The sequence below is a fragment of the Ictalurus furcatus genome, chromosome 12 (genome assembly GCF_023375685.1).
Source record: "Ictalurus furcatus strain D&B chromosome 12, Billie_1.0, whole genome shotgun sequence".
Lineage (NCBI taxonomy): Eukaryota > Metazoa > Chordata > Actinopteri > Siluriformes > Ictaluridae > Ictalurus > Ictalurus furcatus.
This window is the reverse complement of record NC_071266.1, coordinates 5,792,759-5,806,694: the sequence shown is the minus strand read 5'-3', so window position 1 is coordinate 5,806,694 and position 13,936 is coordinate 5,792,759. Positions and strand designations below refer to the sequence as shown.

The window sequence follows — 13,936 nt, the reverse complement described above, 5'->3', positions numbered from 1 at the left end:
TCTACCAAAAATCGAAGCATGAAATCCTCACAACCATTGTTTCGGCTGTCACTTTACGTATATCGTATTAGATTTCGTGAAGTCTCGCGACAACACGCTTTTCCCACGGTAACACACCTTGTTTTTTTGTTTTTTTTGCCGGCAAGACCAGCAAATGAGCGGCCTTCTTATTCTCAACTGTCCAATCAGCTTCAGCTATCGCCTACGCGTAGTCCCGCCTATCTACCGACGTCACTGTCATCCAGCGCAAGGAAACCAGGCGCGAGAAAAGCCGCTGTCCCGGGAAATATATATATTTATTATTTTGTTTTTATTTGAACACCCTTTCTAAATGGTAAGACACCCGTCTGAAAGAGTGTAACAACAGCGTGGTGTTGGACTGTTAGCAAGTTTATTGTGTTTTAAAGACTCTGAAGTGAATGTATTTTCAATCAGACCGCATGGTAGGAGAGACTGACTTAAACTTACCCGGAAATCGGACTGAGTTTCTCTCACGGCGACTTAATAGCTCTCAGCCAACTGTACCCGGTGTTTAATAATGATTTAGACAGTGTACGTGTATAATAGGTTCAGTTCACATTACCGTGTTATAACATCTCAGTAACAATAACATTTGCTTTTGTACCTTCTACAGGAGAAGATGTCCTCCTCCGCCTCCAGTGACAGCGTCTCCCGTTTAAACCAGTTCAAAAATAAAGGAAAGGATGCCAGCGTGGGTGATGTGTTTGATTCCTTATCAGCAGGCAGCACTCACTGTTTATATTCGAGCCGAGTGTCGACAGTGTTTCTTCTCACCCTCTCAGGAGCTGAGGAGGAGGAGGATGGAGGTCAGTGTGGAGCTGCGGAAAGCGAAGAAAGACGAGCAGATTTTAAAAAGGAGGAATGTCAGCTGTTTGGATCCGGAAGCACAGGATCAGGATCCAAACCACAACTCACAGGTAACATCGGCAATCTTACTCAGACTTTACCCAGGGAAAGTCCACTCCATGAACTAATGTGCATAAAACTTTTCCAGGGCAAGGCCCCCCAAATAGCATTAACATTTCACCAAGGCCCCCCTTTTGCAAGAAAACACATTAAAAATATATTTCCCCTGTTTTTGTATTTATTAATAATTATATCTTTACATTACATTACACTAAGAATTGATTGTGTGTGTGTGTGTGGTTGTCTGAGAGTGAGAATTTATTTTTCACACCAAATTGCTGACGCGCCCCCTGGCGGCACCCTACTTTGAAAACCACTGGCATATAGAGATACAGGCATTTAAAATAGAAAAGAGTTTCATCAGGATAGAAAACAACAGATTATTACTTACTCGTGGTACTACAACACTATGTAAACAAAATACTGTACGTTTTAGTAATGTAATTTATCAGCAACGGGGGTTACTAGGAAAGTGCTGTAAAAATACACGATAAACAAGTGTAGACTATATTTACAGTAAGGTACTTAAATAAATAACTTCCATAGTATAAATGGAAATAACACATGATCCGGTACAGTTGCTCATTTGGCTGATGCTTTTTGTTTCTTTTAAATCAACCTCCAGTTCATAACAGAGCTGAAGGATCTTGCATAAGTACTCCATGGCAGATAGGAGGCGTTGGGATTTGAACGCATGACCTTCAACGCTATAACACAGCTATAACATAGCGTCCACGTTAATCGGGATGTCTCTGAAATCTGCGCTTTTGTTTTGCACGTCTACACTGGCGTTTCTCAAACGTTTTCCAGAAATTACTCGTCCCCACTGAAACATCTGAAAACGCTCAAACCCCTGTGTAGACAAAAAAGAAAGAAAAAAAGTAAGAAGCTCCGGCCTGCGTCAGAACGCTTTCCGTCAGGCGTTTATTTAAAAATACAGGCCGAAGGTTGTACAAAGTGACGTTAATCTTTTTATATTGATTCTCAGACACTTTTGAGAATACAACAATCTTTTAAAGCAAGTTAATTCACTGGTGGATGTGGGTGAATCAGTGGTAGCTAGTTGTAGTAACTCAGTGGTTTGGGTGTTGCTTTATAAAGCGTAAGTTTGCGCGTTCAAATCCCAGCACCGCCAAACTGGGTCTATGAGCAAGACCCATAACCTTCAGCTTGGCTGTATCCTGCATCAAGTTGCAAAACAACACTGTTCCCAGTAAATTACTCTAAAATTGACAGTGTTTATTTTATTTTTTTCAGTGAAGCTAAATATTTACGTACTTACAAAATACTAGATTATGATATCTACCAAGAAGGAAACCAAAGTGGTAGTGATTAGTCAGGAAATAGACTCAAAGAAAACGGTTACAGATGGAATATCTCACTTTTATTTGCTGTAAATATATCTAAGAAGACGGTTTAAACACAAAGGACAAAGAAGTGCGTGGGCAGAACACACAGTGGGGATCAGTGATTGGTTGTTGGGAAACAGTATTGATCAGTGATTGGCTGTTGGGGACAACAGTGATCAGGGATTGATTGTTGAGAAACAGTGGTGATCAGTGATTGGCCATTGGGGAAAATGGTGATCAGTGATTGAAAATGGTGATCAGTGATTGATTCCTGGGAAACAGTGGGGATCAGTGATTGGCCATTGGGGAAAATGGTGATCAGTGATTGAAAATGGTGATCAGTGATTGATTCCTGGGAAACAGTGGGGATCAGTGATTGGCCATTGGGGAAAATGGTGATCAGTGATTGATTGCTGGGAAACAGTGGTGATCAGTGATTGGCCATTGGGAAATAAATAAAGGTGATCAGTGATTGGCCTTTGGGAAATAAATAAAGGTGATCACTGATTGGCCATTGGGAAATAAATAAATGTGATCAGTGATTGGACAGTGGGCAATAAATAAAGGTGATCACTGATTGGCCATTGGGAAATAAATAAATGTGATCAGTGATTGGACAGTGGGCAATAAATAAAGGTGATCACTGATTGGCCATTGGGAAATAAATAAAGGTGATCAGTGATTGGACATTGGGAAATAAATAAAGGTGATCACTGATTGGACATTGGGAAATAAATAAAGGTGATCAGTGATTGGACATTGGGAAATAAATAAAGGTGATCAGTGATTGGACATTGGGGACAATGGTGATAAGGGATTGATTGTCGAGAAATAGTGGTGATCAGTGATTGGACATTTGGGAAACAGTGGTCAATCAATGATTTGTTGCTGGGAACATCGGCTCACTCAATTGTAACTCTGTCAGACTATACCCACTCGTGGTGCATCGACCGAACCTGCTCTCTCAACTTATATTTAAGCAGCAGCTGTGATGTGAGCTGGAGCGCTGTATAGAGTGCAATACAGTCGCTACAGTCGCTAGTGTTGTTGCTAGGCACTTTTTTGGACATAATGTCGCTGAAGGGGTCTAAAAAGTCACTACATTTCACAACTCTGAAAGCAGGAGCTGCAGCTAAAATAGTCCTGGGTTCCATAAAGCCATTCAGGGCACATGTGCAAAACATCAGGTGAAGCATAAACAGAGGTGATGGCTCTTTTCAGTGAGTCAGCTAAACAACAAGAGCCGCCTGCTCGTATTGGCTCCCAAACTGCACTTTGCCTTTGCCATCAAAGACATCAGAGACACAGTGGTGGTGTGTTATATGAGAAATGGTGATCTCTCTGTTCATGCATAAGTTTTGTGTTGTGCTACTCAACACCATATGCGTTCACTTTATAGTATAAAATACGTCATTACATTAACAATACAATACATTAACAATCCCAAATGTCAGTTCATATAGTGAGCATACAAGTTTTATTTGGTCTCATTCTCGACGTAACAGGAAATCGAGGTATTTCTTTACATAACAGAGTGGATTAGTGCGACTCTACTAAGTATTCAAGCAGGAGGATAGAGAAACATTGTCGTTAAAAGCGTTCAAATGAGATGGCGTTCTCGTACACCACCTCTTTATCACCGAAGGCTGGGACAATCCTAAGACGTATACATGAGCGTTTACGTCATTTCTGTTACCCTCTGCAGTCGTTCCAGCACTGGAGTGTGGAGGAGATCGTCAGTGGCGTAAACAGTCAGTGTCTGGATCATCAGTTGCAGGCCACACAGGCAGCGAGGTAAGAGACACTGCATCCGGGACCTGGACGTCATATCAAGTCTTCTTTCACACTACAGTTGTGTCCCAAATGACGTACTATACACTACGCACTCACACTATGCACTACGTACTCTACTGTCTAGTGTATGAATTTCACAAGGGTAGTATCATCTCAAACGGAACACTAACGACTTTTTACTAACCGGAAGTATAAGCCGTCTCCCAGTCGACGGCAGACGACGCCAAATGCACATAATGCAACGCCGCTAGCTTTAGCAAAGTCAACGAAAATGAGTTTCGAGGTAACATAAACGGTAAAATGAAGAAATTCATTTACTGAAGATTTCACACACTCTTTATTTATTTTTTTTATTTTGAGCAGATTTGAGACAGCGTCAGCGCCTGGTAGCCCCTCCCCTCTTCCTCTGCGTAAGCAAAGCTGCGACCGTTGAGTGCATGAAGTGTCCCAGCATTCCACACGTTGTTTTTGGGCTTTTTTCCGTTCAGTAAACGAACTTCTTCTTGTTGGAATTTTCAGTGTGAGCACACTACTCACGCTATTTATACTATAAAATGGCACAGAATAGTGCATAGGTATGTGATTTGGGACGCACGCCACCAATTTTTTAAGGCCACTTTCTTTTAAGCAAGACGTGGTGGTTTTGGTTTGAGCACAAGATCATATAAGCACCATACGTTTTGTTTCGAAACTTCCTCCTGACTGAGACGGTTCCGAATATTACACAGTTGCATGCGGTGATGCACGTAAGGCAGTTAGATTCCCGGTTCCTTTTTTTGTGGTTGTCAAAACTCAATGCTTCTCCGTCACGTATCAGTCGTTTTGCATTGCTAAATAAACTAACACTACACCCGACTTCTGTCTTAGCTGCATTCGTGCTTCTTTCATCATCACTACTCCTGTTTTTTTTTTTCTTTTTTTCTTTTTTTTTACTCGTACTGTTTAGAGAGTCACCAGGTCTACACATGTTAAGAAGGCAGGATAAATTCTATGCAGGTTCTATACTGTTTTACCCCAACAGGAAGTTGCTGTCAAGAGAAAAACACCCTCCTATCGACTCGATCGTGGAAGCAGGTCTGATCACTACATTAGTGAGCTTCCTGTCGCTCTCTCACTGTCCTCCCATCCAGTTTGAGGCTGCCTGGGCTCTCACCAACATCGCCTCGGGCACCTCAGAACAAACACGGGCCGTGGTGGAGGCGGGAGCCATTCCAGCCTTCATCGGCCTCATCTCGTCTCCTCACCCTCACATCAGCGAGCAAGCTATCTGGGCCCTCGGCAATATCGCTGGTGAGAAGACGTAGCAGTAAACATTTCACCGATGCGGTTTCTGGTTGAGTCTGAGTTTGTTTTCCTTTTAAGGTGATGGCTCGACGTACAGGGACAAAGTCATCAAACACGGAGCCATCGAGCCCCTGCTCGCACTCCTGTCTCTTCCCAACTTGTCTATGTTTACTGTAAGTGCCTTTGTCACTATGGGTACTATACGGGGAACTATACTGGGTAGAGGTAGCTCAGGAATGGTTTGGAACAAAATCTAATTGACATTTAAAAAAAATATTTCCTTGTTCCACTTATGGCACTGTTTATGAAACTGCACGGTACGGCTCGACTCGACTCGGCTCGCTTTTTGGGGGCTTTCGACTTGGTACTTTTTTTAGTATCATCTCAGTCAAGGTTCCAAGTGACTCGAGCTGATACTAAATGTGAGCCAGGCACTGAAGGAGTGCAGATTCTCCTCAACGAGTGGTTCTGTATTGTGCCCGAATAAATGTGTGTAAGCAATTTATATAAATGTAATAAATTGAATACATACTTTGCGTATGGTAATATTCTGTTAATTGAAAATTATATATCGTTTATGTCGTTACAGATAAAATGACAGCAAAGGTTTCTGTCTTAGATTTTTACATATCTATGTACACATTGAGCACTATATAGGGTCTAGAACGCCGTTATTATACGTCCTCAATAGGCTCCGTGTTCAGTGAACAGGACAGGCGTTTGGAATACGGCCTGACCGTGTATTTGTACAGGGCTTCGATTATACAACATTATTCCTGCGTGACGGCGAGTGGATGATGGCACCCACGTTGAGGCGGCAGAAAAGCTACGCGGGCCGAGTCGAGCTGTACCGTACCGTGCGGTGGAAAAGTGGCTTTACGCTGCCAAGGCATGTTTGGTATCTGAAATGTGCATCAGTAGTTGTGGATTACAGCTACAAGGCTTATGTATGTAGCAAGTAATGAACGTCTCTCTACCTCAAATATTTCCTATAAAATAGTTGTAAATGATAAATACGTTTTATACCGCAGTGATGTTGAATTCTCAAATCTGATTGGTCAGGATGCCTGTGTTACTAGTGGAACTTGAGAACATGCGCAGATAGGATTTTTTTTTTAGTATTCATTTTTATAGTAAAGCTTCTGAGCTGTTTTAATTGCCAAGCCTCTGAGCCTGTTAAACATCAATCACCGCCCTTATATATATATTAGTTTTAGACCCCCGGTCATTTCTGAACTCTCTCTTCTTCCCTGGTTATAGACGAGCTACCTGAGGAACGTGGCGTGGACTCTGTCCAATCTATGCCGGAATAAAAACCCAGCTCCTCCCGTGACTGCAGTGCAGCAGATGCTGCCGGCTCTGCTGCGTCTCCTCGAACACAACGACCCTGAGGTGCTTGCGGACACATGCTGGGCCGTGTCCTATCTCACCGATGGCCCGAACGAGCGCATCGAGGTGGTGCTGCAGGCTGGCCTGGTGCCCCAAATCGTACAGCTGCTCGCCTGCTCAGACATCACCATCATGGTGAGAAACTCGAGCTTGTTTCAGACATGCAATTTGATGAGAAATGGATTAAACGTGAACGAGTAGAAATTCTGGCGAGGCTGATACGGACGAGACCTAGTACAGTTCCCTGGAAATGGGGCAAGAAGGCTCATGTGTGAACTCATATATTACTGCAAAATGCATGACAATACCTCTTGGGTGACTGATTGAAAACATTAGCAAAGTGAAACAACAACAGGAGGAAAAGTCTAAACCAATAAAAAGGATAGCAGGAACAAAGTAACGAGAAACATCTAGCAATTAAAGCAGTTTATGTATTGAGCATGATGAAGAAACCCTTTTTTAGAGTCTTGCTATTAATAGTGCTTGGTAGTAGCTTGTTTTGTTCATCGTAATTGTACCTGTTTTATCTGGTTTTATTATCCTTTGCCTTTTACTAAGTCATGTGAAGGATTGTGGTTAAGGTTTAGAAAAGTGCTATACAAATAAAGATTACTTACATACTTGTAGTGCTATTGGCCTTTCATGCCACGGGTGACATTCCACCAGCAGAATCAAGATTAGGACTGCAACAAGTAATCGATAATAATCGATCATTAAATTAATCGACAATGAATTTCATTATGGATTAGTCGTGTCTGTGACATCACTGTGGATAACGCCCCCGTCTGTGACGTCACTTCACAACGGTGAGAAACGCATTTCTATGAATAAACCACTGTAAAACTGCTGCCGAGGGAAAAGTGCACGATCCACGTCGTCCAAAACATGAGAGTGTTTTATGTTAAGCGCTTCAAACAAACTCGTAAGTGTATTAACGCGAGTCGTCGTGTCGGATGCGTCGACAGATGCGTGGGCTGGTTAATGTGTTCCAGACGTGTTTTCTTCAGCACATTACATGTTTACCTTTATATCCTTATCTGTAAACGTTAGAAATTCACGCCAGTATTTCTGTTTTACATAAAGCCTCGTCCTGACAGCGAGCGAGTCTCCGTTAAACTTCACTGAATGAGCGCGAGTCCACGCGTACGCGTCAATCAAACGGCGTGCGAGAGAAAGGAAGCGCAAAAACGCTGAGTAAAATATTCATTAATGAACTCTTCATAATGCTGATGCTCTTGCGTCGTTTAATTTCACAGACTCCATCGTTGCGTGCACTGGGGAACATCGTGACCGGAACGGACGAGCAGACTCAGAGGGTTCTGAACTCCGGGGCGCTGGCTCTGTTCCCCAGTCTGCTGCGCCACCCAAAGAACAACATCCAGAAGGAGGCGGCGTGGACGCTGTCCAACATTACAGCTGGGAAAGACACGCAAATCCAGGAGGTGGTTGACGCGGGTCTGGTGCCTCTGCTGGTGGAGGTCCTGCAGCAGGTGAGACAAACTCACTACAGGATATTAGCTTCCTTTACTTGCCTAATAGAGCTAGTGTCTAAATAAAGAAGCAGACATCAAAATGAAGACACTCAACATGTCTCAGCTCAGCGACTATATTTAGGAAAAACTGTGAAAACCACAATATTGCTTGAAAAGGTTCGTTTTAACATAGAGCTCCCTTATAGTGAACATGTAAGGAATAAAACATATCGGCGCATGCTGTTATAGTAAAATAATCCACGATGGGGTGCTGTGATATAGTTATGACTCTGAAGTGGATTGTTTTCCTATAATAGCATGTCCCTGAAGTGTTTATTCCTTTTATACAGCAGCATTTGTTCAGTGATTGCAATTTTGAATTTATTAATTAACAATAGATAACGCTTTTTTTTTAGGGGGCCAAGCACCGAAGGTGCATAGGCACCCTATTGTTATTCTACCCTTTCTTCTTATTATTATTCTGCTTTTTCTTCTTCTTCTTCTGGCTAACGTGTCTTTGTCCATAAAGACCTCTGGGTAAAAAGTCATGGAATTTGGCACACTTTTAGCCGAGGTTCTTAGGAACATTTTGACCAACTTTGGGCCAAGTCCCGCCAACGCTCTAGCGCCACCATCGTGTCAGATTTGAACCATTTATGGTCATAACATTTGAATCGTGTGTCTACCCTGGATTCCCTGCGTCGAGTTGAGTTCAACGCACCCTATGATGACAAAACCTTATTTTTTCCCGCTAGTCCTCCTACAAATTTTGTCCAATCATCACCAAACTTGGCACACGGTGTCTTCAGAGTAAGCATCACAAAAGTTGTGCAAACAAATCTGATGACGAATCCACCAAACAGGATGTGAGGCTGTATCTCAGCAACGACCTTGCACCCTGAGACAAGTCTTGGTAGGCAACTTCAGGACCATGCCCTGAGGCTATGCAACAGATTTCGTGACAGCGCCACTTACTGGTCAAAAGTTACAATAACATGCCACAAATGCTTCCATCTAAGTGCCATTTTTGCTACTCTGCCTACAAAGCTTATCCAATCTTTACCAAATTTGGCTCACATCATCTTGAGATCTGTCTAAACAAAAGTTATCAAACGAACTTTGATATTCAAAACCGTTCTCCCATAATGGACTGGCAAATGTGTGAAACTACAAATCATTCTTGAATTGATTCCTTGCCTATGGTTATGGCTCTGGTTATAGCTTCCTGTGAACGTGAACGTCTGTGAATGTGCGGCTCACCGAGTCTGGGTGCTTGGTCCATGAAAATGCTGCTCGCAGCTTTCATTTTATTTATAATTACATTTAATGTTGTGGAACGTCTGCCAGACAAGTTCCTGTTATTACATATGTTATAGCAGCTATCTTTTTTACTCTCTGTTGACTTTAATGAAGTTAAGACAAAAAAAAAAAAGCATCACGGCAAACTGGAAAGCCTGAACTCCTCTGTGACTCACGTACTGGAAACTTACTGATCGTTACAAAGCACCGACTCCTTTCATAGATATTAAATAAACATCTCCACACAGAAAACTTCACCATATAAATTATTGTTTTTTCTTTAAATTTAAGTTTTTTAATGCATTTATTATTAGACTCGGATTATTAGATGTGGAACGTTCACTATACAAGTGTCACGACACGGGACGCGAGTTGGCTGGAAGTGTAGATTTAATTGAACAAAACAAAAGTACAAACACAAATTATTAAACACGTAAAACATGAACTGTGGAATCTAGGCAGAGAAACACAAGAACAAAGAAATGAGACAACATTAGACAAACGCAAGACGAGCTCTGAAGTGCAAAACGTGACTTAAATAGTGAAGCTGATTAACCAAAAACGTGATTCAGGTGAAACCAGTCATGTGACGTATCAGTGGCTTCTGGGAATCGTAGTCCCGGGCTAGTTCCAGCATATCCATGACAACAACTCCCTGCGAATGAGCTGTCACTATAAAAATGATAATGTATTAGAACTGCACATTAATATAAACCTATCATGTGAATTAGAGAAAATTCATCAGCACGTTTTGACCAATCACATTTTAGAATTTAACTGTGGTTTAAATGTCAGTTGTCAATTTTGAGGTTTAAGCATGTTTCTTTTGTCACAGGGAGAATATAAGACCCAGAAAGAGGCTGTGTGGGCCATCACCAACTACACCAGCGGGGGGACGGTGCAGCAGGTCGCGTACTTGGTTCAGTCTGGAGTGCTCCCACCTCTCCTGAACCTCCTGTCGACCAAGGACAGCAAGACCATCTTAGTCATCCTGGATGCCATTCTGAATATTTTCATGGTAAACATGAAACATCTGGAAGCCATGTTTAAACATGCAGAATCACTAGGCTGAAGGAATTTGGTACATTCTAGTTTCTATGGCAGTCACTTGGACATATTGGTTCAAATTGCGTACATCCATGCAGAACATCTACATTTGGATATGGAAGCTCAATTCTAGATAGAAGACTGATGAACATGAATACGAATGATTCAAAATCACGAATTCTGTCCAAACACTGAGGCATGGCTCCTGAATGGTGCAACAGGAAAGATCACGAGGGGTGGCATACTCTCTCTCTATGAATCACAGTGAAACTAGACAATCATGGGCATCCGTGAGCTCAAGCATGCAGAAGTGGGCGGGTAACGCTTTCCTCTGAGTGTTACACCATCCGCTGATGAAGCATGAGCATTAGTTCGAAAAGATGCAGTTGGCTGGTTCAGAGGAAGTGTGTGATAGCCTTCCCCCTCCTAGGTTGGTCGCTGGTGTACGATCAGGAAGAGCTGCCTGGTGAGTGGGAATTGGCCCTGGTTAAATTAGGGAGAAAATCGAGGAGAAAAAAAAAACTGGCATAAAACTATAAAATCAGGACAAAACTTTATGTTGAAATTATTTTATTTTGTTAATGGTGGTGAACAAATTTATTCCTAGATTTTTCAGGGGCATTTACACAAGAAATGAAGTATCCATTAAAATCCAGAAAAAAAAACGTTCAAGTTCTTGGGTTTGTGTATCATTACGTTAGGAGACTCATTAATGCGAACCTCAATGGGTCAGGTTTCCGATCGTATAATCGGCAGGAGTTATTGCAATTTTATACACGGATTACGTCGTCACTTCTGTGGGTACTGCGGGTCTGTTAGTAACCGATTATGCTGTGCTGACCTGCAGGCTGCAGATAAGATGGGCGAGACGGAGAAGCTGTGTCTGATGATCGAGGAATGCGGAGGCCTGGACAGGATTGAGGCACTCCAGGCCCACGAGAACGAGATGATCTACAAAGCTGCACTCAAACTCATAGAGAAATACTTCTCAGGGGACGTAAGTGTGCAATGAAACACTGAGCATCTCTCTGTTCTCCGAGTGCAGACCGTTTTTAGAAAACAGTTATGTAGAGTCAGTGGTTGTAGACTGTAATCTGAAGGCATCTTGAAATTAAAGGTGATGGTCCGTCGGACATAGGTGTATATACATGTATTTGTGTGGATATTTTTAGAACTGGATTTCCAGAACTATATAAGTAACGCTATAGCCAGTGAGAAAAAGGATCCGGTGTTAAAGGAGCAGTTGCCTGCCTGCAAGGACAGTCGCTTTCTATGCTGAAGGCTGTACGTGTCACAGAATATTATTTTTAAAAAATCATAATAAAGTTAAAAATTGAAGTGCCATACAGAATAATGGCACTATTCAATATGTAGTGCGCTTGCACCATTATAATAGGATGGCCTTCAGAATTCAGAAAAATGAATGACCGTGATTGGTCAATGCTAATAATAATAATAATAATAAATTATTACTATCATCATAATAATAATTCTCGTGCCATTACCGGTTCATTAATAATTTGTGATGAACAATTTCTGTTTTCTTTTCGTTTTTCATCAGGAAGAAGAGGATAAATCCATCGCACCTGAAGCAACCACTGATGGCTACACCTTCCAGACTGCTGATAACCAAAGCACTTTTCATTTCTGAAATACTCCTACACCACCACTACTCCGTTCTAAATTACTTTTATATTATATATATGCTTATGTGTGTGTATACATATAAGGATTTTTTTAAACTATGTATATAAAGGCTTTTTTTAGTTTTACACTAAGCCTTGTAAATAAATTTTTCACATGTAAAATATTCCGTGGTTTACTGACGTATGAGTGGATAAGAATTTTCAAATAAAGTACAGTCGTCCCAGGCGAAATATCCGAGCGCTCTAATAAGCCCAAGTGCCTTAAAGGTATCGTCCGTGCAAAAATGAAAATTTCATCAGCTGTCATCAGTTACTCACCCTCGTGTCGTTCTAAACCCTTTAATACTTTCGTTCGTCTCGGGAACACAAATGAGGACGTTTTTAATGAACCCTGGGAGATTTCTGTCCCTCCATTTACAGACCAAGTAACCAAAACCGTTCATAGAGGCATCGTAAAAGTAATCCATGTGACTCCAGTGGTTAAACCCCGATTTTATGAATTGGATACGAATGCTTTGTGTGTGCAAAAAAAAACCTCAAATTAAGTCTTTATTCACAAAATGTCTTCACTTCCGCATAGATCCCCGATACGTGTTCACGAGAGAACCGCGACGCATGCGTGTTGTGCTGAGCTTATACACCGGGACCCAGAAGCGCTGCACTGTTTACAGCAGAGAAATACGGACGTTGTACACATAGAACAGGCTTTTTAGGCAAGACATTTTTTTTGTTTGTCTCTCGCGTCATCAACAACACGCATGCACCGAGGTTCTCTCATGAACACCCGTCGGAGATGTACAGTATGCGGAAGTGAAGATATTTTGTGAATAAAGATTAATTTTAGTTTTCTTTGCACACACAAGGCAAAACATTTAACCAGTGGAGTCACATGGATTACTTCTACGATGCCTTTATGAACTGTTTGGATCGTGAAAGTTTTGGTTACATGGTTCTGTAAACGGAGGGACAGAAATCACCCAGGTTTCATTAAAAATGTCTTCATTTGTGTTCCGAAGACAAACAAAAGTCTTACAGGTTTGAAACGAGGTTTTTGGGTGAACTATCCCTTTAAATGCTTACTATTTTGATTTTCATGGATGAAGATATTTAGTGGTTAGCACGTGCGCCTCACACCTCCAGGGTCGGGGGTTCGATTCCCACCGTGGCCCTGTGTGTGCGGAGTTTGCATGTTCTCCCCGTGCTGCGGGGGTTTCCTCCGGGTACTCCTGTTTCCTCCCCCAGTCCAAAGACATGCATGGTAGGCTGATTGGCATGTCCAAAGTGTCCGTAGTGTATGAATGGGTGTATGAATGTGTATGTGATTGTGGCCTGCGATGGATTGACACCCTGTCCAGGGTGTACCCCGCCTTGTGCCCGATGCTCCCTGCGATAGGCTCCAGGTTTCCCTGTGACCCTGAAGAAGGATAAGCGGTATAGAAGATGGATGGATGGATGAAGATATATTTTGGGGTGGCCACGTTGGGTCGCCTCCCAAAAACATGCTGTAAGGTCGATTGGATATGCTAAAATCCACACCCCTAGGTGTGAGTGTGTGAACGCGTCCCATTTAGGGTGCATTCTCACCGGATAGTTTTCCGGATCCACTGCGACCCTGCCCAGGAAAAAGCGGAAGATGAATAAATAAACGAACATAGATTTAATGAATCCTACACACCAAGTTCTCATATTTTACTTATTTATTTGTACAAAATCATCATATAAAAACGCT

At 42.1% G+C, this 13,936-nt stretch overlaps 1 protein-coding gene across 2 annotated transcripts; it reads left to right on the top strand.

Moving 5' to 3' along the window:
• The first annotated feature begins 175 nt into the window (after positions 1–175).
• On the top strand, positions 176–12,432 carry LOC128615506 (importin subunit alpha-1). Of its 2 annotated transcripts, none has more exons than XM_053637667.1 (11): positions 176–334; positions 638–712; positions 804–938; positions 3,982–4,070; positions 5,092–5,360; positions 5,433–5,527; positions 6,615–6,878; positions 8,000–8,233; positions 10,350–10,532; positions 11,409–11,558; positions 12,123–12,432. In XM_053637667.1, the coding sequence occupies exons 1-11, from the start codon at positions 332–334 to the stop codon at positions 12,210–12,212; spliced, it is 1,587 nt and encodes a 528-aa protein (XP_053493642.1). In that variant the 5' UTR covers positions 176–331; the 3' UTR covers positions 12,213–12,432. The 2 variants fall into 2 exon arrangements, with proteins under 2 accessions (XP_053493642.1, XP_053493641.1); XM_053637666.1 differs by having other exon boundaries at positions 635–712.
• Positions 12,433–13,936: the final 1,504 nt, after the last annotated feature.